The sequence below is a fragment of the Pelophylax lessonae genome (genome assembly GCF_965119305.1).
Source record: "Pelophylax lessonae genome assembly, chromosome: 4".
Classification (NCBI taxonomy): domain Eukaryota; kingdom Metazoa; phylum Chordata; class Amphibia; order Anura; family Ranidae; genus Pelophylax; species Pelophylax lessonae.
Genome location: NC_138771.1, coordinates 62,160,008 through 62,186,955, shown reverse-complemented (window position 1 = coordinate 62,186,955; position 26,948 = coordinate 62,160,008). Strand labels below are relative to the sequence as shown.

The 26,948-nt window shown below is 43.2% G+C and overlaps 1 protein-coding gene across 1 annotated transcript in view; it reads left to right on the top strand.

Moving 5' to 3' along the window:
• LOC309554011 (ADAMTS-like protein 5) overlaps positions 1-26,948 on the top strand; it is a 141,192-nt gene that overhangs the window by 87,537 nt on the left and 26,707 nt on the right. Inside the window, exons 9-10 of the mRNA XM_082255531.1 lie at positions 2,163-2,326; positions 9,497-9,665. Coding sequence (XP_082111657.1) covers positions 2,163-2,326; positions 9,497-9,665 — 333 coding nt within the window. The remainder of the gene's footprint in view (positions 1-2,162; positions 2,327-9,496; positions 9,666-26,948) is intronic.

The following is a 26,948-nucleotide window of genomic DNA, read 5'->3' as shown; positions in this document are numbered from 1 at the left end:
TATGGCAGTAGAAAAAATGCATTTAGGTTTTATTTATTTTTTAAATGAATACACATGTCTACATGGAACTTAGACTCGGTTCACACTGCTCCGACTCGGACCGCAACTTGTCAGCCTGACAAGTCGCGGTCCGTCACGCTCCCATTGTTTGGTACAGGAACCGTTCTAATAGGAGCGACACACTTAGAAAAAGGGTCCTGTACTACTTTGGGGCAACCTGGAGTGACATGCATAGACATTCATTTTATGAAGTCCGTGCAAGTCGCGCCGAAGTCGCAGTGCACGCGACTTCACAGGTCGCCCCGAAGTCGTTCCGCTGCAGTGTGAACTGGCACTAAAGATTACCATATATCCCTTTTGGCTAGAGTAGGGAATAGTTTACAACTTTTTTAATTTATTTATTTTTTTTAACGCCCGATCAAATCTGCATTTTTTGTTGGAAAATTACTTAAAATTCCCAAGCATGGTGCAAAAGCACTATGCAATTTCCAGGCCTTTGTGGTTCAAAAATGGTGCAGAAACCTGCATGAAACGCAGGCACAGCAGCCCACTCAAATGAATGGGCTGCTATGCCCAAGGAAATGCAGCCCAAGACAATTCCTCTTCTTCCAATGTGGCCCAGTAAGATCAAAGGTTGGACACTGCATCTTTGTGGAAAAAAAAAAATACAGATATTCTTGATTTAATGTTGGCTGCCCTAAGAATTGTCATGTACAAACCGCACATGACTTCAGTGAATGTTCAAAAACTTGTTCAGGAGAAATCGGGTCTGGAGGAGGTGAAGGAGAAGGAGAGAATCTGCAGTGTTTTCTTACATGAAAGGAGGCATTCCTAACATGCATGCTCCTTGTTCGCCCCTGAATGCTAGGTGTGAGCTAGTCTAAGGAAATTGTACATAAAGGGATGCCGCAAATGCTTTGATTGAGTAAAGCCTCGTACACACGCAACGATTATCGGCCGACCGATCGGCCGTCTTTTGTCCAGTGTTGTTGTGTTGGTTGAAATGTGCTCTAGACTGCACACAAATTTTCTCGGCCAACAAAAAACAACTTCAGAAGTGATGTCATGTGCTGGTTTACTTTCCGTGTGTTTTTTCTTCTCTGAGCATGCCCAGTCTTGCTCATCAGATTTTTGTCGGCCGAAATCTGTACTGACTGACGGAAAATCGGCCGTTCTGTTGACAGCCAACAAAAATTTTATAGTCTGCACACCAGATTTTGTTCGGCTGAAAAGTCGGAGTCGGTTGTCGAAAGCATCATACTAACAAGCCGAAAATCGGCCGATCGGACGTTGGCCGAAAATTCACGGCCAACTATCGATGAGTGTGTACGAGGCATAACTCTATATGAGAGCTCAGCAGATGACTTTAGCCCATTTTAGCATTTAGTCCTGGTGCATGAGACTCTGGACCAAACAAAAAATTATAAATGCACATTTTTTTTACCTGCAAAAAAATGTGCATTTATTATTATTTGTAAAAAGGTGAACCTATCCTTTAACTCAAGTACCTCTTGGTGCATTATAAAGAGGCAGGAGCTGTCAGCCTCTCATAGACTTTACAGGCTGCCGATAGCAGCGCTGGATGGTGCGCCTGTGCCTTCCACCCACATCTAAAGGCCAGAGTCTCATGCCCTGGGGCTAACCGCCCAGTGTATATGAGGCCTACATGGGATGCCATGAATGCTTTATTCCAATAACTCTATGTGAGAACCCTACAGTTGACTTAATCAGAAGATATAAATATGAACTGACAAGACCTTTGAAGACCCAGGTAGAGCTCTCAATGTAGGATAAAGGAAGAAGATGAAATATTATTTTTGATAAATATGGTTGTTGTGGGCTACAGCACTTTGCCCAGTATTCCTGATTGCACTGCCACGTTAAAAAAAGCCATCCAGTGCAAACATTTTAGGGTCTGCTCTTTGTCTTGTTTTATGATTTCTAAATGTATTACTTAATTGTTGGTAATAAAGGGATGATGTACTGCCACTTTTCATATTACTGCAGCAGCTACAAATTAAAAGCCCTAATAAAATGTAGTAAGACTGCTTAGTCAGGCACTTTCTGGAGCCAGACATCATCTTATGTTGTCTTATTAAGTGAGCAGTGGAATGTACATTTTGTGTTATTTGCTCACCTGAGTGTTTCTCTCTCTCTTATAGCACTGAGAAATAGGAACTATCACTATGTGATCAACGGCAACTGGGCCATTAGTTATCCTGGCGTCTTCAATGTGGCGGGAACCAAGATCCAGTACAAACGCTCTGCTGACAATCTGGAGAGCTTTGAGGCAGCAGGACCAACAGAGGAGGATCTGCATGTCATGGTTTGTGTGATGTGTAAATTATATATGTATAGCTTGTGCAAAGGGTCAACCTCATATAAATCATGTAATCAACATGCGTTCATTTTCTAAAACCCTTTTGGAAATTCAGTTAAGCAGTTCTGACACTTTTCTGGTGGTATATCCCCTTTAAAATGACTTGTGCCCAGTTCAGGAAAGCCATGCAACAGTTTTGTTAGGAGATCCAGCACATGCACCAGATTCAGGTAGTTTTTATTTCTGCCACCTTAAAAAAACATTGCTATCACTGGGACAGGTTAAAGAAGAATTGGTGTCAACTTGAAGAAAAGCACACTGGTGGTAACTAAGACCAATGCTGAGCTAGAGTACACTGAGACGCCGGTGCCCAGAGTGAGGCGTGTATGTGCTCGGAAACTTTCCTGAATGTGATAGCTTTCCACATAGGGCTCCTCGGTTGCTAAGAAGCCAGTGGCCATCAGCATCATAGCAACCGGTGACTCCTCCCATTCAGCAGGGAGATTCCCTGATCGACCAAGGACCTTAGATAAAGGAAAGCCTGTGGATGTGGTGTATCTGGACTTTGCAAAGGCCTTTGACACCGTTCTCCACAAACACTTACTGTACAAACTAAGGAAGGTAGGTATGGACCATAAGGTGAGTACCTGGATAGAGAACTGGCTTCAGGGGAGAGTCCAGAGGGTGATGATTATCCTGTTTAATTTAATTCATAAATGATCTAGAGGAGGGGATATCTAGTACAATCTCAGTATTTGCGGATGATACTAAACTAAGCTTGCCAATATCTTCTATGCAGGATGTGGAAACCTTACAAGCGGACCTGAACAAAATAACGGGGTGGGCAACTACATGGCAGATGAGGTTTAATGTTTAAAAATGTAAAGTAATGCACTTGGGTACCAGAAAGCAAGCTACTCACTAGGGGGGGAACCTCTGGGTGAGTCTAGGATGGAAAAGGACCTGGGGGTACTGGTAGACAACAGGCTTGGCAGTGGCATGCAATGCCAAGCCGCTGCAAGCAAAGCCAACAGAATACTGGGATGTATAAAAAAGGGGATTCACTCCAGAAATAAAGAGATTATTCTCCCGCTCTACAAGACTCTGGTCCGGCCACATCTGGAGTATGCTGTCCAGTTCTGGGCACCGGTCCTCAGGAAGGATGTGCTGGAATTGGAAAGAGTCCAGAGAAGGGCAACAAAAATAATTAGGGGAATGGAGGACATCAGCTATGAGGAAAGACTACAAGCACTGAACTTATTCTCTCTGGAGAAGAGACGATTGAGGGGGGATATGATATCAATGTACAAATACTGTACTGGCGACCCTAGCATAAGGAACAAACTATTCAGAGAAAGGAGATACAATAAGACACGTGGCCACTCACTAAAACTAGAGGAAAGGCGGTTTAACCTTAAAATGCGTAAGGGGTTCTTCACTGTAAGAGCGGTAAGGATGTGGAATTCTCTTCCACAAGCAGTGGTATCAGCAGGGAGCATTGATAGTTTCAAAAAACTATTAGATGGGCACCTTAGAGACCACAACATACAGGGGTATACAATGTACAACATACAGGGGTATACAATGTACGGTTAAAAGCAAACACACACTCACATCATAGGTTGAACTGGATGGACTGATGTCTTTTTTCAACCTCACTAACTATGTAATGTAAAATAAAGGAGCCGCAAAAAATGGTGATGTCATTACCAGTGCCATCTTAAGAGCATTAAAGGGCCCCAGGCAATGCAGTGCACTGGGGCCCTGCCTACACAATCACCCATGAGAATAAAAATGCAAAATATCGATAAGGCGATATTTGTTGGTACCGCAGTCCAAGGCTAATGACAGCTTCCAAGTTCGACGGCTGGGTCCAGTGAACACACACACAGACGGGAGTCAGTCTCGACTGTTCTGTTGTGTGCTTGTTTTCGTGGAGGCAGACAGGCATTCCTGTAGTTGTGGGCTACCCCTCCACAGCCCAAGTGGCCTAACAGCAGCACAGGGCCGACAGGCGCTTGCCTCCTGCTAAGTTCGGCGGCGGGATGCACACAGGAATCGGGACTAATGCTTGGCTGGGGCTGGGTCACTGGGCAGGTGGGCCCCCGGGGCAAGTGGGGCCCATGGGCAACTGCCCAGCATGCCCATTCGGTAAGATGGCCCTGGTCATTACCCAAATAGGTATATGGTTGAACAATGACAGCAATCTCCTGGGTCATTGACCATTATGATGCTATTGGCTGCATTCTTGGTGGGTGGTTGGGTGGGGGTTCGCCTGTACTGAGGATGGAATGACCAGTATGGACACTCCAGCCTCAGTGCCAATCCCCACCATTCCTCCAAGCAGCAAATGAATGTACCTGTTTTTGACAAGTGCATACATTTGTTGCAGACACCAACATTTGTCATGTGGAGGCACAATGAATTCTAAAGAGCATCTACAACACTCCGTGTAAATTCCAGGAATTATTTCTAATGTGTCTGTGTATGTGTGTATTTTGTATACTCTCTGGGTGGTTCTTCCTGTAATCATTTTCTATGAACAGATGGCAGATGTTTATATGAACAGTTGGCTATCTTGACCCGATGCCTGATATACAGATGGACACTAGGAGTATACATAGAACTGTACGTGAAACACAATAATAAAAAATAAATGGCAGCGGGCATGCAAAAATGGGAAAATTACACAAGGGACATGACTGACGCTTGAGACCTTCCCATATAAGGAAAACATAGAAGTAGTAATTCTAAGCCAACAAGATAGAAACATGTTTCAATTTTATCTTTAAACTCCTCTAAAAAAAAAATATTTCACATGCTTCAATATTTTCTTATTTCTAAAAAAGATTCAGGGATTGGATGCAATTCAGCTTTAGTAGCTTGTTCATAATGATGTGAAATTTCTGGACCGGGGAGAGAAGAATAACAATTTAACTCTACTGAGCTCAAAGTACTGGCATATGTAGGGCTTGGTGCCATTACACTTAACCCCAAGTATAGTATTACATTAATGAGCATCTTGGTGGCTGAATAAGCAGAAAAACAGAGCAGGTTTTTTACAGTATTTGCTGATCTGCAAAATATTTTTTTTTACAATATGAATCATGCCGTTAATAGCCTGCTAAAATTAAACAATATAAAATAAAAGCTATAAAACAGAAAAAAGCATTTTGTAATCACAAATCGTATTTTTCAATGTAGTGTCGCATTTGATTGAAAATATCACATCATTTTATCAAAATTTGAGTTACACCAGTTGCAACAAGAGAAACCAACTTGCCACCCTCTTCCCTTTTTTCTGCCAAAAATATAACAGCAGCCTTCGCAGACCCTATAATTGCTAGAGGCCTAGTACTGTGTGGCTTTCTAATGAGATACCCAGTCACCAGTAGCATTGAGAAATATTTTGCGATAAATGTGAATGTATAAATATTCCAAATACCTTTTTATCAGATTCAAAAAAATAATAAAAAATGAATGCAGCGCTAATTAACATATACAGACTTATTGAAATAAGTGTGCAAATAAATGTGAACAATAATGGAAATATATATGTAGCAGGTTTTCCAGGCATTGGGCCTGATATGGATCTGCCATTGTTACCGGTTGCCTCTCCAGCCCATGTGAGCTGCGACCCTGGGTGTGAGCACTGAGACATTGACAACTCTGGCATCTTTGTTTTGTTGTTTTGGATTTAAGGGGATGGGAGAAGGGAATGAGTGGGATATTCCTTTAGGCTCAACTAGATACAACTTTGGGACTTTCTCAGAAAAATGTCTGTTAACGCTGTCTAGACGCCAGCCAATGCTCACTGACGCCTAGAACACACTGTAGCTTGAGAAAAGTGCTGGAACCTCGACGTTAAGTCCAGAAGTCCCAGGACTGTAGAATATTGAACTGCTAGCACTGCTGCACTGCAAAGTCACTAGTTACTCCCCTCCAGCCTTGCACTGGCTTGAGGTTGATTGCTGTGAATTCCTGTATGGCTGCAACTCTTAATTGATACTCTGTACATTGACTCTTCAGGGCCCAAACTGCAGATGCCCCCTTTAACTCTTCATGGTCCCCTGACTAGGTACCCCCTTTGTCACTTCAGGGTCCTCAACCTAGGTACCCCTTTACAGCTAACTGATGTCTGGATCCTAGAACCTTCTCCAGAGTGGTCCCCTCTAACACTTCAGGCAGACCCCCAGGGGCAATCCTCAATTCTCACGACCTGTGTAGGCTTTCCTGGGACTGGACCCCCCTCTCTCTCCCCGCTGGTTCTCGGCACACCGGATCCCCTCAGCTCAACTCGGCACTCTCTGGATTCTCAGGTAGCACCCAGAGACATCAGCTTCCTCAGACAGGAGGAGAGACAGCCGTTCTCTCCCTCCTGGGACTCTGCTCCTGCCAAAGACACTGAGTCACGCACTTCCCTCAAGCTTATACCCACTCCCAGAATCCTTTGCAACAGAATCTGCCTTCTGGAGTAGTTACAAGCCCGAATGTGTTCCTGATTGGGTTTCCTCCACTGCCCTATGAGAAGCCTCTCACAGAGCCAGTGGGGGAGACTCCCCCCCCCCCCCCTCAGCAGACACACCTGGAAGCCATGACACCCTACCAAAGAGAAATCATGGCCCTGCTGTTAGGCAGACAAGGCCCACCATGCATTTACCTAGCACCTACCTGAAGGGTGCTACATACAGTCAGGTCCATAAATATTGGGACATCAACACAATTCTAATCTTTTTGGCTCTATACACCACCACAATGGATTTGAAATGAAACAAAGAAGATGTGTTTTAACTGCAGACTTGCAGCTTTCATTTGAGGGTATTTACATCCAAATCAGGTGAACGGTGTAGGAATTACAACAGTTTGTATATTGTCCTCCCACTTTTTAAGGGACCAAAAGTAATAGGACTGATTAACAATCATAAATCAAACTTTCACTTTTTAATACTTGGTTGCAAATCCTTTGCAGTCAATTACAGCCTGAAGTCTGGAATGCATAGATATCACCAGATGCTGGGTTTCATCCCTGGTGATGCTCTGCCAGGCCTCTACTGCAACTGTCTTCAGTTCCTGCTTGTTCTTGGGGCATTTTCCCTTCAGTTTTGTCTTCAGCAAGTGAAATGCATGCTAAATCGAATTCAGGTCAGGTGATTGACTTGGCCATTGCACTTCTTTCCCTTAAAAAACTCTTTGGTTGCTTTCACAGTATGCTTCGGGTCATTGTCCATCTGCACTGTGAAGCGCCGTCCAATGAGTTCGGAAGCATTTGGCTGAATATGAGCAGATAATATTGCCTGAAACACTTCAGAATTCATCCTGCTGCTTTTGTCAGCAGTCACATCATCAATAAATACAAGAGAACCAGTTCCATTGGCAGCCATACATGCCCACGCCATGACACTACCACCACCATGCTTCACTGATGAGGTGGTATGCTTTGGATCATGAGCAGTTCCTTTCCTTCTCCATACTCTTCTCTTCCCATCACTCTGGTACAAGTTGATCTTGGTCTCATCTGTCCAATAGGATGTTGTTCCAGAACTGTGAAGGCTTTTTTAGATGTTGTTTGGCAAACTCTAATCTGGCCTTCCTATTTGTGAGGCTCACCAATGGTTTACATCTTGTGGTGAACCCTCTGTATTCACTCTGGTGAAGTCTTCTCTTGATTGTTGACTTTGACACACATACACCTACCTCCTGGAGAGCGTTCTTGATCTGGCCAACTGTTGTGAAGGGTGTTTTCTTCACCAGGGAAAGAATTCTTCGGTCATCCACCACAGTTGTTTTCCGCGGTCTTCCGGGTCTTTTGGTGTTGCTGAGCTCACCGGTGCGTTCTTTCTTTTTAAGGATGTTCTAAACAGTTGATTTGGCCACACCTAATATTTTTGCTATCTCTCTGATGTTTTTTTTTTTTGTTTTTTCAGCCCAATGATGGCTTGCTTCCCTGATAGTGACAGCTCTTTGGATCTCATATTGAGAGTTGACAGCAACAGATTTCAAATGCAAATAGCAAACTTGAAATGAACTCTGGACCTTTTATCTGCTCCTTGTAAATGGGATAATGAGGAAATAACACACACCTGGCCATGAAACAACTGAGCAGCCAATTGTCCCATTACTTTTGTTCCCTTAAAAAGTGGGAGGCACATATACAAACTGTTGTAATTCCTACACCATTCACCTAATTTTGATGTAAATACCCTCAAATTAAAGCTGAAAGTCTGCAGTTAAAGCACATCCTGTCTGTTTCATTTCAAATACATTGTGGTGGTGTATAGAGCCAAAAATATTAGAATTGTGTCGATGTCCCAATATTTATGGACCTGACTGTAAAAATCCAAAATTATAAAAGGTGAGTCCCAGGAGAAAAAATAGCATCCAAATTTGTAGACGTGATGGTAGATTGTGAAAAGATCCCCACACCAACAGAGTAAAAATGAATGCGCTCACCGGAGGGTATGAACCCAAATTACCATATAGTAAATGGGTCATATAAAGCTGGTTATAATAACCAATATCTCCAACCGTCACTGGATCACCAGATGCTCAAAAGGGTGGCCGAGGAGTCTCAACAGAGGATACCAGGGTTTCCCATTAGGTTGTACATATGCAGGGATAAACCAGACAACATGGATATAGTGTAAAACGGCTTTAAACCATTTATTTAAAATAAAGGAATACACTTACAAACACACAAGGGATATGATCAGATGGCAATACAGGCAATTCACATTTATTAGCACACTTATTTCAATAAGTATGTATATGTTAATTAGCGCTGCACTCATTTTTTATTTTTTTGTATTTGGACAACTTATGTCAGTTGGGGTGCTGGCAGCTCATTATTTTTTACTAGTTAGAGCAGTTTGGATACACATTTTTACCTTTATCAGATTGATATGAAATTATTTAGCATGCTCAATTTGCAGAGGACACAGGGGTCACAGCTTGACACTCATATTTTGTTTACTGTCTGGCATTCAAGTAGCATTGCAAAGTGTGCATCTAGAAAGATGCTACAGTTGGAAATGATTGTCCCATCTAATTATGGCCTGAAGGTAGAGCCTTGTTCAGCAATACAATATTATTGTACAGTATATTCACCATACTGCAAATTACAAGCCATTGTTTGTGAATATTATTTTTTCTAATTCTGTCTTGTGCCTTATGTTGTAGGTCCTCTTTACAGAGCAGAATTTGGGTATAGAGTATGAGTACTGGCTTCCTAAGGAATATTATATTCACCACCAAAGAGATCGCAGCTCCTTGCAAGACACTGTAGACACAGTTATCTCACCAACTCAGCCTCCTACCACTACACCGGCTCCCACAACAAGACACAGTGGTGAGTCCAAGGGTAAATGTCTCTAATTAACTTGCTGTAAACCCTAAAATATAGTTAGCCTAAAGCAATGTGCTCCCAGTTGAAGCTACAATCTACCGTGTCAACAGAGGCAGACTGGCAACTTTCGGCCCAGGGGGCAAGTGCAAACCAGAGGCCCATGGTGTAGTGACTTGGCCCCGCTCCCGCTTTCCCTCACCCCTTCCCACTCTCCCAATCCTCATCCTGACCCCCATTCTAAGCTGAAGCCCTGCTCCAGATACTCTCTACTCACTGGCTGAATCCAGGTTCCTCACCTGGCTAGCAGGGGGGGGTTGGGGGGGGAGCTGGGACAGCTCAGTTGGGGTTGGCCGGAGCAGAAGAGTCTCCAGTGGGACATGGAATTGGCCTCTGCTCAGACACAGTTAACACCATCCATGCTGGGGGGGTGGTAGGCCTGCGCTTTTTCCTTGTCTTTAACCCGCACTCAGTAGGTCAGCGGCAAGGACTTTTTAACTCTCTTCACCAGGAATCCTTTAGGCATGTCTGTGGCAGAAGCGGTGCAGCCTTTTTACGGGGCATCAGAGCAGCCCAGGGGGCAATTGCCCACCTGGTCCCTGGCCCAGTCCTCCCCTGCGTGTCATTGCCTATTAGATAGTCATTACCTGAATGATGAGAGTCAGCAGAACCTCTGCTCATTTACAAAGCTCTGGAGCAACTTCACTTGCTGAGTGCACAGTCCAATTGCCTATAGTAAATCAACCCCAGTGTGTTTAGCATCCTAAATATCCAGTTAGTCTCCATCTTCTTTAACTCCTGCTTTAATTGTTCATGTCCAAAGCTGTCCATACACCAGTAGAAATTGATTCAGAGGTTCAATATGCAACTTCTGAAAAATTGTTCATCAGAGCATTCCATCATGCCATTATTGAGTTGACTCTTTTCATCCGAAAGACCCTAAAATGTCATCCAGTCCTGCTACCTAAATGGAACTTCAGACATAATAAACAGGTTGTATAGTGCCTAGCATGTGCAGTGGGTGTTAAAAACAGGTAGTTGAGCCATTTTTTTTTTTTTTTTTTTATAGAAAGAAATGAACCTATGCGCTACCAAAGGGGTAAATGAGTGTGGGAATAGTAACAGGAAAGAATAAATGAATGTAATGTAATGGAGCACCAGAAATCTGCAGCTAATTCAGTAGTGTCACCACATACTAGACAAATTGAAAGAGAGGAAAGAATCAGTGCTAGATATCTACAATTGGTGGACCATAAACAAATCCCTGGTGGAGAAATGTGAACATATAAATTCTGGATGAAAGCAAAAATAATATTATATGCAAAATAATACAGCAATAAATGATGTATGAAGTGCATTGGCGGTGATTAATAAAGTGCTCTTGTGCTAAATCATAAATATGGATACAAAGACGAGAAAGTGCTAAAGGTGATAAGTATAGGTGGTGATCCTCCTATCACAATATAAGTAGGTGCTAAAATGGTAATATACCAATGAAGTGGTCAATGTCCATTAAATTAGAAGACAATAAATGAAGAACTAATGATAAGCTGCAACTCCAAGTTGCTAATAATGAAGTAGTGAAAAGCTGCAACTCCAGGTTGCACAGTGGTTATCTAAATAACAGAATCGGGTGCAGGTGAAGGTATCAATTTAGTGAAATTAAATAATCAGAGCAAGGATAGCTCGAAGTGCCTAATAATATCCAATAAATAGATAAATAAAAAGAGGAAAAAATATTAATCGCATAAAATCGCAAAGTCCCAAAAATATGCAAAAAGTGCAAAAATGCAATAAATAAAGATGATAAAAGTTCATATGTGACAAAGTGACACAGCACACTTCCGGTGAAGACCCAGTGCGATCTTTCGTGAGCTTGGAATCCAAAATTATGTGTAATGGCCGCTCACCTCCATTCACACTCAATAGAGCGTTTTGGGTATAATGAATCAACCTGAGGGATCTCTGGAATATTCTCCAGTCAGCTGGGGGGGGGGCTTAAGAAATCGCTATGCAATCATCAAAATGGATCTCTAAGAGATGTGGAAATGCCAAATGGATAATCCGTTTTCTTCTATAGGGTCATCATATAAGCAGCAAAAAAACGTGGTGTTCCTGGGATATTCATTCACCAAAGATAAAAGGGGGGGCTCTCATAGTGTAGTATATAAGATAATTGTAATACATCCAAATAAATCACACTTACAGTTAAAATCAGGAAAAATGCGGTCAGTATTGTAGCAGGATACCGCCGGTGCGGTCTGTTCCAATGCTTCCATCTTGGCCGTAGACCGGAAGTGATGTCACCACGGCTTCTCCCGACGCCCAAAACACTCTATTGAGTGCGAATGGAGGTGAGCGGCCATTACACATAATTTTGGATTCCAAGCTCATGAAAGATCGCACTGGGTCGTCACCGGAAGTGTGCTGTGTCACTTTGTCACATATAAACTTTTATCATCTTTATTTATTGCATTTTTGCATATTTTTGGGACTTTGAGATTTTATGCAATTAATATTTTTTCCTCATTTGTTTATCTATTTATTGGATATTATTAGGCACTTCGAGCTATCCTTGCTCTGATTGTTTAATTTCACTAAATTGATACCTTCACCTGCACCTGATTCTGTTATTTAGATAACCACTGTGCAAACTGGAGTTGCAGCTTTTCACTACTTCATTATTAGCAGCTTGGAGTTGCAGCTTATCATTAGTTCTTCATTTATTTTCTTCTAATTTAATGGACTTTGACCACTTCATTGGTATATTACCATTTTAGCACCTACTTATATTGTGATAGGAGGATCACCACCTATAATTATCCCCTTTCTCGTCTTTGTATCCATATATAAGATTTAGCACAAGAGCACTTTATTAATCACCGCCACTGCACTTCATACATCATTTATTGCCGTATTATTTTGCATATAATATTATCTTTGCTTTCATCCAGAATTTATATGTTCACATTTCTCCACCAGGGATTTGTTTATGGTCCACCAATTGTAGATATCTAGCACTGATTCTTTCCTCTCTTTCCATTTTTTTTTTTTTTTACCTCCCCGCAAACCATCCCCCCCCCTAATCTGCAAACACAGCCGTACGAGTGCATACACGTGCTGTGGCCACAGTGCTTTGCATCGTGGCATGGCAAAAAGTATCCTCATTTGCCTCCCTTTCTTACCTGGGAACTCTCATATCTCCGGACCCACAGCTCCTGTATTCACGTAACTATGAGAGTTTACTCCTTGACATAGGAAACGTTTTGCATAGTTGTCACTCACTAACATGGGTGGGCAGGTTAAATGTCTGCAGTAACAGGATATCTGCATTTATAACATATTATAATAATATGGGATTCAGAGTTCGGGACTTAGTTCCCCTATATATACCCTTAGCTTCAGCACAGCACTCCCCCCCCCAAAATAAGATGAAATAGTACCCAATCTAAACTGCAGCTTACCAGTCCTTACTGGTACTGCCTGCATTCGGTTTTATCTTTCAAACGTATTTTTCCTTTACTATAACCTGACAATCCTTCCATTAATTCCCTTCCTGTCCTAGTGTCACCCTTAGAAGGGACGTGTGTTAGGATTACATAACATTGCATAAAGACTACGTAAAAGTTCACTTTTTTCTTCATAACAGTGCTAATTTATAATTGTCCAGATACGGAGAGTAAAGCCAGGTACATTATATTCGTTTTTTCCGTTAAACCCAATTGGTTGAATGAAAAAAAAAAAACTGTCCGCTTCAATCAGAGACGCTAAAACAACTATGCAAAGTTAGTACAGCAATCTACCCCCACTGAGTTATTGTGTTCTGACAGAGGGGCAGCCCCCCCTGCCAAGACACTCCCATCAGCGCTCTTAGCCAATGGCTGAGAGCGCTGATCGGGAGTCAGTCGGCTACTGGTTTTCCAGCATGCAGGTCCGACATACACACCGGCAACTGTCTGCAGTCATTCAGCCCGTGTGTACCCGGTTTAAAGGAGGTTATCGGCTCACAAGACTTCTGGCTGGATCAACAGCTGATTTTTTTTTTTTAATTTGTCAAACAGATAAAAAAAAAAAAAAAGCTCTTCCAATGGTATATTTAAAGTAGAACTATAGACAAAACTTTTTTTTTTCTCATTTTGGATAGAGCAAAGGGGGGTTATAACCCCTGTTAACCACTTGCCTACTTTGCACTTAAACCCCCTTCCCATCCAGACCAATTTTTAGCTTTCAGTGCTCTCACACTTTGAATGACAATTGCGCGGTCATGCAACACTCAACCCATATAAATTTTTCGTCCTTTTTTTCATAGAAATAGAGCTTTCTTTTAATGGTATTTATTCACCGCTGGACTTTTTATTTTGTGCGCTATAAATGAAAAAAGACCGCAAATTTAAAAAAAAAACGTTTTTTTTTTAGTTTCTGTTATAAAATTTTGCAAATTAGTAATTTTTCTTCATAAATTTTGGCCAAAATGTATACTTCTACATATCTTTGGTAAAAATAACCCAAATAAGTGTACATTATTTGGTCTGCGTGAAAGTTAGAGAGTCTACAAGTTATGGTGCTAATCATTGAAAATTGATCACACCTAATGTACTGACAGTCTATCTCACTTCTTGAGACCCTAACAAGCCAGGAAAGTACAAATGACCCCCAAATGACCCCTTTTTGGAAAGTAGACATTCCAAGGTATTTAATAAGAGGCATGGTGAGTTTTTTGAAGTTGTCATTTTTTCCCACAATTCTTTGCAAAATTAATTTTTTTTTTTTTTTTTTTACAAAATTGTCATATTTAACAGGTTATTTCTCTCACATGGCATATGAATACTTACAACTACACCCCAAAACACATTCTGCTACTCCTCCTGAGTATGGCGATACCACATGTGTGAGACTTTTTTACAGCCTGGCCACATACAGAGGTCCAACATTGAAGTAGCACCTCCAGGCGTTCTCGGAGCATAAAATACACTTTTCATTTCTCAACCACCTATTACACTTTTGAAGGCCCTGGAGCACCAGCACAATGAAAAAGCCCACTAAATGACCCCATTTTGGAAAGCAAACACCCCAACGTATAATCTATGAGGCATAATGAGTCTTTTGAACATGTCATTTTTTTCCAGAATCTTTTGGAAAATGTGGAAAAAAAATGAAAACGCATTTTTTTTACACAAAGTTGTCCATTTATAAGATATTTCCAACACATAGCATGTACATAGCAAAAATGACACCCCAAAATACATTCTGCTACTCCTCCTGAGTATGGCGATACCACATGTGTGAGACTTTTTTACAGCCAGGCCACATACAGAAGTCCAACATTGAAGTAGCACCTCCAGGCGTTCTCGGAGCATAAAATACACTTTTCATTTCTCAACCACCTATTACACTTTTGAAGGCCCTGGAGCACCAGCACAATGAAAAAGCCCACTAAATGACCCCATTTTGGAAAGCAAACACCCCAACGTATAATCTATGAGGCATAATGAGTCTTTTGAACATGTCATTTTTTTCCAGAATCTTTCGGAAAATGTGGAAAAAAAATGAAAACGCATTTTTTTTACACAAAGTTGTTCATTTATAAGATATTTCCAACACATAGCATGTACATAGCAAAAATGACCCCCCAAAATACATTCTGCTACTCCTCCTGAGTATGGCGATACCACATGTGTGTGAGACTTTTTTACAGCCAGGCCACATACAGAGGTCCAACATTGAAGTAGCACCTCCAGGCGTTCTCGGAGCATAAAATACACTTTTCATTTCTCAACCACCTATTACACTTTTGAAGGCCCTGGAGCACCAGCACAATGAAAAAGCCCACTAAATGACCCCATTTTGGAAAGCAAACACCCCAACGTATATTCTATGAGGCATAATGAGTCTTTTGAACATGTCATTTTTTTCCAGAATCTTTCGGAAAATGTGGAAAAAAAATGAAAACGCATTTTTTTTACACAAAGTTGTCCATTTATAAGATATTTCCAACACATAGCATGTACATAGCAAAAATGACACCCCAAAATACATTCTGCTACTCCTCCTGAGTATGGCGATACCACATGTGTGAGACTTTTACGCAGTCAGGTCACATACAGAGGCCCAACATGCAAAGACACATAGCATGCACATACCATGAATTACCATGAATTACACCCCACAATACATTCTGCTGAGCAAAGGGTAAACAAAAGCTTACCTGTAGTTTTAGAAGCGCAGTTGTCCACAGGAGTTGAGTCCAGGCAGCAGGCAGGGACTTGATCAGCAACAGTGCATGCAATTCTCCAGGCAAGGATACCAGTCCAGTGTCAGTGCATGCGGCAGGCAGAGGCATGATGGCAGTAAGTCCTGCAGGCAGAAGTAGGGCCTCTGTCGGGATAGAATGGGGACAGGGGTAGAGGCTTCTCCCACCCAAATCGCTTTGAAGCCTCCGGGATCCAGACCCTAATCTGAGAAGAAGAAAAACAAAAAAAAATGTTTTCTTCATCCAGAAAAACATTTCTGGTCCCCTCACATATGCGAGACCCCTGTGGTATGAATCCCACTACTTCCAGAGGCAGGCAAAAATCGTGGTCAAACAGTCCAGGGTCAGTTCCAGAGCAGGCAGAGGTAGGTACAAAATCGGCAGGCAAAGGCGTGGTCAAATAACAGTCCAGGGTCAGTTCCAGATCAGGCAGAGGTATGAACAGAATCAGAAGGCAGAAGCATGGTCAAAAAACAAGCCAGGGTCAGTTCCGGAGCAGGCAGACATAGGTACAAAATCAGCAGGCAAAGGCGTCGTTGTATAACAGTCCAGGGTCATTTCAGGAGTATACAGTGGCATAAGGGGTGAAAGCGGAGGACTACGTTTACCATACTAATAATTTAGACAAGTATGGTAACGGCGGAAACAGTCGTCTACACAGAGGCCTGGTTGGCAAGGACACTGGGGACAGTAATAGCGGGTGTCTTTTCGAATTCCTGCCTTGGTACACACCCTACATTTTTTCTGCCGTTTTTGGTCTCTTTGTGTGGGAGGGATTTTACTTGGAAAATGGCGTTCAGACAGTCTGCTTATTACGTCAGATCTAATGTTTTCTGGTGGGCAGTTTGGAAATATGAGGGTTGTGAAGATTTCCTCCAGGTAATAAAGGAAGGGTTGGGGGCTTTCGGTGGATTTGCGGTATAAAATGTAGGAATTGTATATGGCCAAATGAAAAATATAAATTGCTACTTTTTTGTACCAATGATAGGTACGTCTTGTGGGTAGATAGGGTTCCATTATTTGGTCGTTGAAATCCACTCCCCCCATGAATAAGTTGTACTCATGTACACATGTTGGCTTTCGGACTGGGCCATTCCTTCGTCGGGATTCCACATAGTTGTCATTGTGGATCGAAGACAACATGTACACGTCTCTTCTGTCCCTCCACTTCACAGCCAGAACTTCCTCATTTCTCAGACTCGCCGTCTCCCCTCTTCTCAGCTTGGTGTTTACTAGCCTTTGAGGAAAGCCTTTCCGTTTTTTTCGGACCGTGCCACATGCAGGAGTCTTCTTTCTGTGAAGGTTTCGGAACAGGGGCAAACTGGTGTAGAAATTGTCTACGTACAGGTGGTAGCCTTTTTCAAGGAGGGGGTAAATGAGGTCCCAAACTACTTTCCCGCTTGATCCCATGTAGTCCGGACATTCAGGGGGATGCAGCTGGGTGTCCTTCCCTTCGTACACCCTGAAGGCATAGGTGTACCCTGTGGCTCGGTCACATAGTTTGTAAAGCTTCACCCCATAGCGGGCCCGTTTGCTGGGAATGAATTGTTTGATGCCCAGCCTGCCAGTAAATTTCACAAGGGACTCATCCACACATATATTTTGGTCTGGGGTAAATAATTGAGGGGATATTTCTGAAAAATAATTTAGAAGTGGCCGAATTTTGAACAGCTTGTCAAATGCTGGGGAATTTCGGGGAGGGCACTGGGTATTGTCGTTGAAATGTAGGAACCTCATGATCATCAGATACCTGGCCCTGGGCATTACTGCAGAGTAGATGGGCATATGGTAGATTGGTTTGGTTGACCAATATGCTTGCAGTTCGTTTTTTTTATTGAGTCCCATGTTGAGGGTGAGGCCTAAAAATATCTTGAACTCCTCCACCGTTAGGTCTCTCCACTCAAAGGGACGGGAATAAAAAGATGTGGGGTTACTCTGGATAAATTGATGTGCATACAGGTTGCACTGGGCCACAATGGACGTCAGCAGGTCCTCCGTAAAAATTAAACGGAAGTAGTCAATTGGGACAAAGTTCTCAGTGTTGACCTGGACTCCTGGCTGGGCAGTGAAAGGGGGGATGATGGCTTCTCCTGAGTTGGGAGGAAGCCACAGGGGGTTCAGAAGGGCATAGGGAAGGCTGGCGTTGGTCCTAACCCTTTGGGGGCGAGGTGACACCCCACTTGAGCTTGGCCTTTCTTGCCGAGGCACTGTGGTGCTGGTGGATGGCACTGTGGAGCTGGTGGATGGCACTGCGGAGCTGGTGGATGGCACTGCGAAGCTGGTGGATGGCACCGCGGAGCTGGTGGATGGCACTGCCTCCTCCTCACCAGAACGCCTTCGTTTGGCAGGCGGGCAGTATTCCTCCTCGTCTGAGTCGGTCTGCGTCCCACTGCTAATGACCGGCTCGTAATTTACTTCGGAGTCAGACTCTGACTCCGAAGATTCCGAAGCAGAAAGCTCCCTGTCCATGTCCTCACTGATTATATTGAAGGCCTCCTCGGCTGAGAAAAATTTTTTTGCCATCGTTGGTGACACTGATGGGCACGGTGACACTGATGAGCACTGGGCGGCACTGATGGGCACACTGGTGGGCACTGGGCACACTTATGAGCACTGGGCGGCACTGATGAGCACTGGGCGGCACTGATGAGCACTGGACGGCACTGATGAGCACTGGGCGGCACTGATGAGCACTGGGCGGCACTGATGGGCACACTGATGAGCACTGGGCGGCACTGATGAGCACTGGGCGGCACTGATGAGCACTGGGCGGCACTGATGAGCACTGGGCGGCACTGATGAGCACTGGGCGGGCACTGATGGGCACTGGGCGGCACTGATGAGCACTGGGCGGCACTGATGGGCACACTGGTGGGCACTGGGCACACTGATGAGCACTGGGCGGCACTGATGAGCACTGGGCGGCACTGATGAGCACTGGGCGGCACTGATGGGCACACTGGTGGGCACTAGGCACACTTATGAGCACTGGGCGGCACTGATGAGCACTGGGCGGCACTGATGAGCACTGGGCGGCACTGATGAGCACTGGGCGGCACTGATGAGCACTGGGCGGCACTGGTGAGCACTGGACGGCACTGATGAGCACTGGGCGACACTGATGAGCACTGGGCGGGCACTGATGGGCACTGGGCGGCACTGATGAGCACTGGGCGGCAGTGATGAGCACTGGGCGGCACTGATGAGCACTGGGCAGGCACTGATGGGCACATGTGGGCACACTGGTGGGCACACTGGTGGGCACTGGTGGGCACACTGGTGGGCACTGATGAGACTGGGCACACTGGTGGGCACACTGGTGGGCACACTGGTGGGCACACTGGTGGGCACTGGTGATCACTGGTGGGCAATGGTGGGCACTTTTTTTACACTTACGATCTCTCCTCTCCTCACACTGCAGTCTGTGTGTGAGGAGGGAGAGCTGGCAATGAGTGATGATCTCAAATGTTTACATTTGAGATCATCTCTCATTGGATGCCTCGATCGTGACGAATGGCCGCTGTGATTGGCCATTCGTCACGATCTGTGATTGGCTGTGTCCAAGGGACACGGCCAACACAGATTATCCCCGGTGCGCGCTCGCGGGAGCGCGCGGGGAGTCTGTTACTACCGAGGCAATGACAGATGATCTCATATGTTTACATATGAGATCATCTCTCATTGGATGCCTCGATCGTGACGAATGGCCGCTGTGATTGGCCATTCGTCTCGATCTGTGATTGGCTGTGTCCAAGGGACACGGCCAACACAGCTTCTGCCCGATGCGCGCTCGCGGGAGCGCGCGGCGGGCGTGTTTATGGGAGGCCGTTTAAAAACGGCCTCCCGAAAATTCAAGTCCGTGCTGCAGCCGTATATAGGCTGTAGCGCGGATGTGAGAAGGTTAAATTTGTTTTCCCAATCTGTGTCCCATTGGAGAGATTTGCCTTCACTTCCTGTCCCATATCGAAACAGGAAGTGAGAGGAAATCCCTGCAATATAAGAGAATAACTTGGGCCCCCCCAGGTCACCAGAACTAGTGTCCCCATTGGATTATTTCCCCTTTATCACTTTTCTGGGGACAACCCAAAATTTGTGATTTTCAATGATAATGTAAACAGGACAAATAGAGAGGGTGAATCTTCTTAATGGGGGCACAGACAGCAATAAAAGCCGACAAGCGTTCTTATCCTTCTCCACTCTATCCAAAATTTAAAGAAAGTTTTGCCTTTAGTTATACTTTACAGACCAAAAGCAAATAAGACAAAATTTATGATTACATTTTATGTACATTTTAACATTGTCAACCATCTCTTTGGATGGTCTAAATAAATGTTACGCTAATCTCCCCAATCCACCAACACAGCTGCAAAGTGAAAACTGAAAAGTTTGCCAGCAACTAAAAAAAGTTTATCTTGTGTAATTTAAAATAGGACTGCACAGTCTCTGCTATATTGTTTATGAAGAGCATGACATTTGTGGTGTTGTACAGATGCATATTACGGTCTGTGCTATCTGCAGGAAATTTAAGTGTAAGCATTCTTGGTGTCCGCAGTGCCAATGACATTGTAGTTTAGAATGTGGAAGGGGTGAATCATCTTATCTGGGTATGTAATGATGCTGAGAATGACTGTATTACCCATGATAAACTGTGTGCCATGTACCGTGTATTGAAGTGTATGTAAACCATAACAAGCTTCCGCTGGGCTCATAACGTAGCGGTGGTGGCAGTGAAAGGGTTAATTGCTTAATTAGCCCGGAGACAATCGCTCTCAGCCTGCTGGCATCTAGATTGTGGTCCCGCAAGCTGGAAAATCTTTGTGTCAGGTGCAGCTGAGAGTGGCATTGTTACGCAAGTGCCGTACGGCAGGGTGTGAGATTGCCTGGTCCTTGGTCACGAGTTAGTGAGAAAGGCAGGGATCTGATACCCGCCACCGTCACATATTGGTGACATGCTGGTAGGATAATTGGATCCTGTATAAAAAAATTGGCCCTACTATGTATGTATGAATGGGAGTTAGAGCCCTTAGATTGTAAGCTCCTTGAGGGCAGGGACTGATGTGAATGTGCAATGTATATGTAAAACGCTACGTAAATTGACAGCGCTATATAAGAACCTGAAATAAAATAATACAAATGAACTTCTCTTATTTTCACTTTGGGTCTGTTAAATATACAGTTGGGATATTTTGTTATTTTAGAAAATAAGACCCTTATGTGATGGCAATAAAGTTAGGTGAAAAAAATTGCTTTTTTTTTAATCAGAAAATTTTTATTGAAAGTTTTTAACGAAAAAACATACAAAACAAAAGAAAAAAGAAAAATACACTCTCGAACAATACAGAGCAGTTTTTTTTGCTTGTTTTTTTTTTTTTTTTTTTACATTACATTGTACATATAATGTTTTTCTTATTATTTGAAATGTTTTGCTCACTTTTTCAAACCTGGTCAATTTTTTGTCACAATATACGATCTTTGTATTACAAACTATTTTTATTTCAATAAAAGTTTGTAATAAAAAAAAAAAAAAAATTTAAATCTACGCCCAAGAATTTAACCCCCCCATCCAAATAAAACTGTAAAGCCCTTTGCTCCCAAAACTTGCACATTTAAATGTAAATGCAAACACTGGAAGGGGAAGCACCAACATACGAAACACCATGGATATCACCATGCACATCAGAATGAAAGCATAAATTCTAGGGCCATCATTTGTTTGCCTGGATCAACTGTAAGTACAGGCGGTCCCCGTGTTACAAACATCCGACTTACAAACTGAGGAAGCCAACAGGAACTGAGAACAAATCTACCCCTAGGAAGGGAAATTCACTCCTGTAAGAGTTCTCACGGGACTGAAGCTTTGTCACCAATCCTTGCTTTCTCAACAACCAACAATTTTCAAAATCCAATTTGTCATAGGGACAGAAAGTGAGGTGACATCTTCAGAACAGAGGCACAGACTGCAAAAAAACTCTTCCCTATGCTATCCAAAAAACTTAAAAATTACTTTTTTAAGCTACACTTAAAAAATGTACCTGTTCCGACCTACAAACAAATATGACTTAAGAACAAACCCCCAGATCCTATCTTGTTTGTAACCCAGGGACCGCCTGTATAGAGTCCTGTATATGGAGGTTTTCTATTTATTTATTCATTTTTCCTATGGATTATGTCTTTTTTTCAACCTGACTTTAACTATGTATTGGCTTTTAATGTGTCATCCATGTAAAATTTTGTGCACTGAAGTTCATCATTTCACAGGTGCACGTTATTTTAAAGCTTGACATGTTTGGTATAAATTTACATGTTGCAACCTCACCTTTACTTTAGTGTTTTTTTTTTTACTAAAAATATGGGTTTGATATAAACTGTTGCGCTAATATTGTGTGACATAAAAAAATTAGCACTACCGCCATTGCATTCTACAAAGGTCTCCGCTTTCAGAAAATGTTTTTTTAACTAATCATTGTACCTAAAATGTGCATTTTAACGTGTGTGGTTAAAAACACACAAAAAAACATCTCTGGCAGTAAAAGCGTTAAAGAGATAAACCATGGGGTATTGCAGCGATGTACTGCATATGATTTTTTTTGCCCTGACATACACTTTCAGTAATGAGGCACATAGATCATCCCCATGGTGGGGTGTCTAGAAGGAACTAATTGGCCTCCAGTATCTGTCAGTTCCTTGTCTGCCTCCCACAGGCATACTAAGTAAACACCTGTATGTTGGATCCAAATGGCAGCGGGGTTCCATTTAAAATTTGAAAATATTTTTTGCTGTCTGCCAAACCTGATAAAAGGAGCTTTGATGTGTGTTCAGACTGTAATCTCTCCTTCCGCTTTATGTTTATACACAGTGTAAACATCTGAGTGCGCATGTCACTGAATATAATAAAAATAGTCCGTGGCCATACATTCCTGTGTGCAAATCCTGATTAGCAGAGGTTCCGTTTTATACTCTGATTTATTCCATTTCATTTCTACATACTTCTAATACTGCTAATAGTAGTAGTGGAGACCCATTACACATTACCAATCTACATCAGTAGTGGTCAAAAGGAATGAGCAAACAGTTCGGGCCAAGCACAATTTTGGTCCGAACATCGTCCATTCTACTGCTCGCCGCACACCCAAACATTCTGTGCGCAGTCAATAGGTTGTTAGGGCCACAGTGTCCTTAACAGATGAGTCATCAGCTGTCTGCGGGGTTCCCCGCTGACAGCTGAATGACAAAAAAAAACATTGCCGAGTTTGCCAGCAATAGAAAAAAAAATGGCGTTGGGGTCCCTCCCCAAACCATACCACACCCTTTCCTGGCAAGCCAAGAAAGGAGGGGGGGGGGGCAAGCGTGCACCCCCCCCTCCTGAACCATGTCAGGCTACATGCCCTCAATATTGTGGGGTGCTTTGAGGCGGGGTGGGCTCTGCCCCACTCCAAAGCACTCTTTCCCCATGTTGATGGGGGCAAGGGCCTCTTCCCTACAATCCTGGCCAATGGGGGTCTGCAGGTGGGGGACTTTTTAGAACCTGGAAGCCCCCTTTAACAAGGTGGCCCTCAGATCTCAGCCCCTTATGTGAATGAGTATGGGGTACATTTGTCATTCACCAAAAAAAGTGTAAAAAATAGAGACAAGAGGCCATTTTTCACATTTCCTTTATTAAAAAAAAAAAAAAAAACAATGTCCCCGATGTAGATCAGTCGTCGATCACAACAACCGGAACACCGCCGGCCCGAAAACATAAAAAAAGTCATCTTTTTTCTTTACAAATGGCAGCAAGTTCTTTACGCAGTACAGATGCGCCACTTTACAGGCAGACTAAAGGGACTATATTTAAAGGAATTTTTCATTTTTATTTTTTCACTTTAAGCATCATTAAAATCAGTATTCCTTAAAAAAAGATCTTTTTATAAAGTGTTTTTTACATTGATACATCTCCCCCAGGGCAGTACTCGGGCCCCATACCCTTTTTATGCCCAATAACTTTCATATAAGCCTTTTAAAATGGGGATTATTGATTTTTCATGTTCGGGTCCTATGGAGGTTCGGGTTTAATGGAGTTTGCAGCTCGGGTTCAAACTTTTTCCCTGTTCGGGAGTTCTGGTGCGAACAGAACTGGGGGGTGTTCGGCCCATCTCTAGTGGTCAACTTACTTGAAAAAGGGGGCCTCAAGTGCGGCCCCTGACATCACCACACATAATATTCAGTAAATGTAATGCTAAAGATAGCAGTCAAACTGCAAATTTGTAACACGAGATGGTCAGAGACTACGGGCATGCTATCGTATACCTGTTTGAGGAGCCGGAGATGACGAGGTTGGCCTTTTGCATAATTCAGACGTGAAATATGAACAAAGCATATCCCTCTATAGTGTGTACTGGTCTCAATCCAGAGCAGTGTAATTTTTGTCTGCTGATTCATTCCTCTGCTATCAACATGAATCACTTCTGACATCAAGAGAAAAATGGTGACAGGGGAGGAACCTCCAGCTGATTGACAGCCTCAGCTCTGTTCCTGTGTGCTGTGTGAAGGGGGTGGGTGTCCTTTCCCTCCAATCAGCTCTCAAAGCTCTCCTGACTTAGCTCTGCATAGTGTGTAATTTCAGTTCTCCGCTCCCTTTTTTCTGACAGCTTAGACAAACTTTTTAAATTCTGGACTTTGAAGGGATGTAGAGAAAAGAATACTGCAGATAAACAGGTACAACTTATTTAGGAGGATTTATTGAATTTCTGTGTATTAGCTGAGGTTAGTCACTTCACTGAGTGCATGTAAGGGTTTACAACCACTTTAATGCACCGAGGGTACTCCAAGTTCAGATAGGAGCAGAATTGGGTCACAAGCTGGGTCAGTAACAGGTGAAGAGCAAAGCCCTAAAATCACAGCCAGCATCAAGGTTGGAAACAAGAAGAGGTTGGCAATAAGGAGGCCGCGAGGTACTAAGTAATAGGCAGAATCTTGGTCAGAAGTCCTAGTTGAGGTCAGTAATGGAGATGAGCAGCAGTTATAAGCATGGATAATCCAATAGCAGACGAGGTTGAAGCCAAGCCTGCAACAAGGTCAGAAACAAGTTCAGGGTTGGGAATCGCATAAATACAGACTGAAAGACCATTTAGCAATGAATCTGTGCAGAACTCCGGTTTAAATAACCCGCTTGACGCCAATATCTGTGGTGCACGTGCCATGCAGCTGTTATGATGTTCCTGACACATGCTAAAAGAGATGGCAAGAATTTGTAGACCTGCTACAGGAGACAATAAGAGACTGCAAACATGCTTTAGGATTTGTTAAAAATTGGGGGCATGTTACAGGAGACAGTCGTAGACTGGAGACACATTACAGGAAATTGCTAGGGATCACTGTTTTAACAGTCCCTTGTGCTCCCTACAGCCTCCTTAAAAATCATTTGTGCCACATTTGATACTTCTCTTGCCAAGATCCATTGTAAAATAAAAACTTTGTGTAAACGCACTTACTCCTGGGAGGTGGTGAGGGACCACCAGGTTGCGTGGTGGGCAGGGCTAACATTTCAAACATTAGGGCAGAATGCTTGACTGTTTGTGAGGGTGTAAGAAATTGGGCATCAGTAACTTTAAAAAGTTTCACAGAGTTTATTAGACACTATAAACTCAGAGAAATAAGGGATACTCAAAAGCGACCAAAGAAACAGATTCCGGACCTCTATTTACAGTCAGTGCAGAAGAAAGGACTTTTAAGCCCCTCTTGGGCAAGTAAACCAGAGACTTCTTCAAAGGCCCACTAGCAGCATTTACCCAGCTCTTAAAAAATAAGTTCACCTTTACAAAAAATAAAAAAATAAATAAATAAATGCACATTTTTTTGCAGGTTAAAAAAAATATGCATATATAATTTTTTTTTTGTTAGGAGCCTATAAAGCATTGCTCCCAGGGTGTAATGCCATGGTCCGGCAGACTGTCTGTGCAGTTGTCTGCCTGTACCTCCGATACAGGCAGGAAGTTACAGGATGGCAGGAAGCTTAATGAACTACCTAGAGCGCTCAACAGTGCCCTGGTAGTTAATTGAGACCTACAAGCCATCACCTGCAAAGGATGCTGGTACTTGTAGTTCATTGATTCACAGGGATTTGTGAATCAATGACGCGGCCATATGGGCGGAGCTCCGCACTGCAGCTCTCTCTCTGAATTGTGACAGCGAATGTGAGATCCCCTGGCTCCATGTCAAAAGGAGGTGGGGGGGATCAGGAGGAGAGGGGTCTGTTGCTAATTATGTTACACCCTAAATATGGGTGTAACATGTTCAGAAAGATCAACTTAGCCTATAATTTAGGCTAGGGAAACTACTGCTTTTGGCAGGGTCCCCACACCAGTCTAAAAATATATAATATATTATATTTTATATATATATATAATATATATATAAAGCAGTCGTTATGGTGATTTGCAGTCATGACAGATATAAATGTTCTCCAGTGTCATTTCTGACCAGTGTGTGATGAATAAATAGAGACCTACTGTGGCCTCTGTAACCACTTCATTAATTCCATTCTCAATATGTTGATTACACTGGGATTATATTTGTGTTGAAGAAAGCCACATATAACCACTGCTTGGCTCAGGGTTTTCACACCCAATTACACACTCACAAATGCCTTACCTGAGGCAAGCATGCTAAGACAGGCACACAGTTCTTTCTTTGCTGGTGTGAAAAGGCATTGGATGTAAATGACAGTTCCATAGGCTGCCACTTACAAAGGCTGGTTCACCCACTTTTCTGACGTCAGTGAAAACAGTGTGTAGGGCAGGTGGGTGACACTTCCTACATGTTCCCTATAAACTTGTTGGGCGCCATGTGTGGGTTACATAGGAGGCCTATCTTGGGGTGGGTTCATTGGGCTATGCCAGGCAATGAACAGGGTCATTCATCATAGCACAGGGGTAACACTTTGCCCAAAAGGCGTGCTCAGGACCAATGCCCAAGACCAGGCAGGGGCCACTGTCATCTGAAAAGGCAAACATTAAGGCAGTCCCCCAACTGCCACTTGTGTGTAGGGTAATATGCGGAGT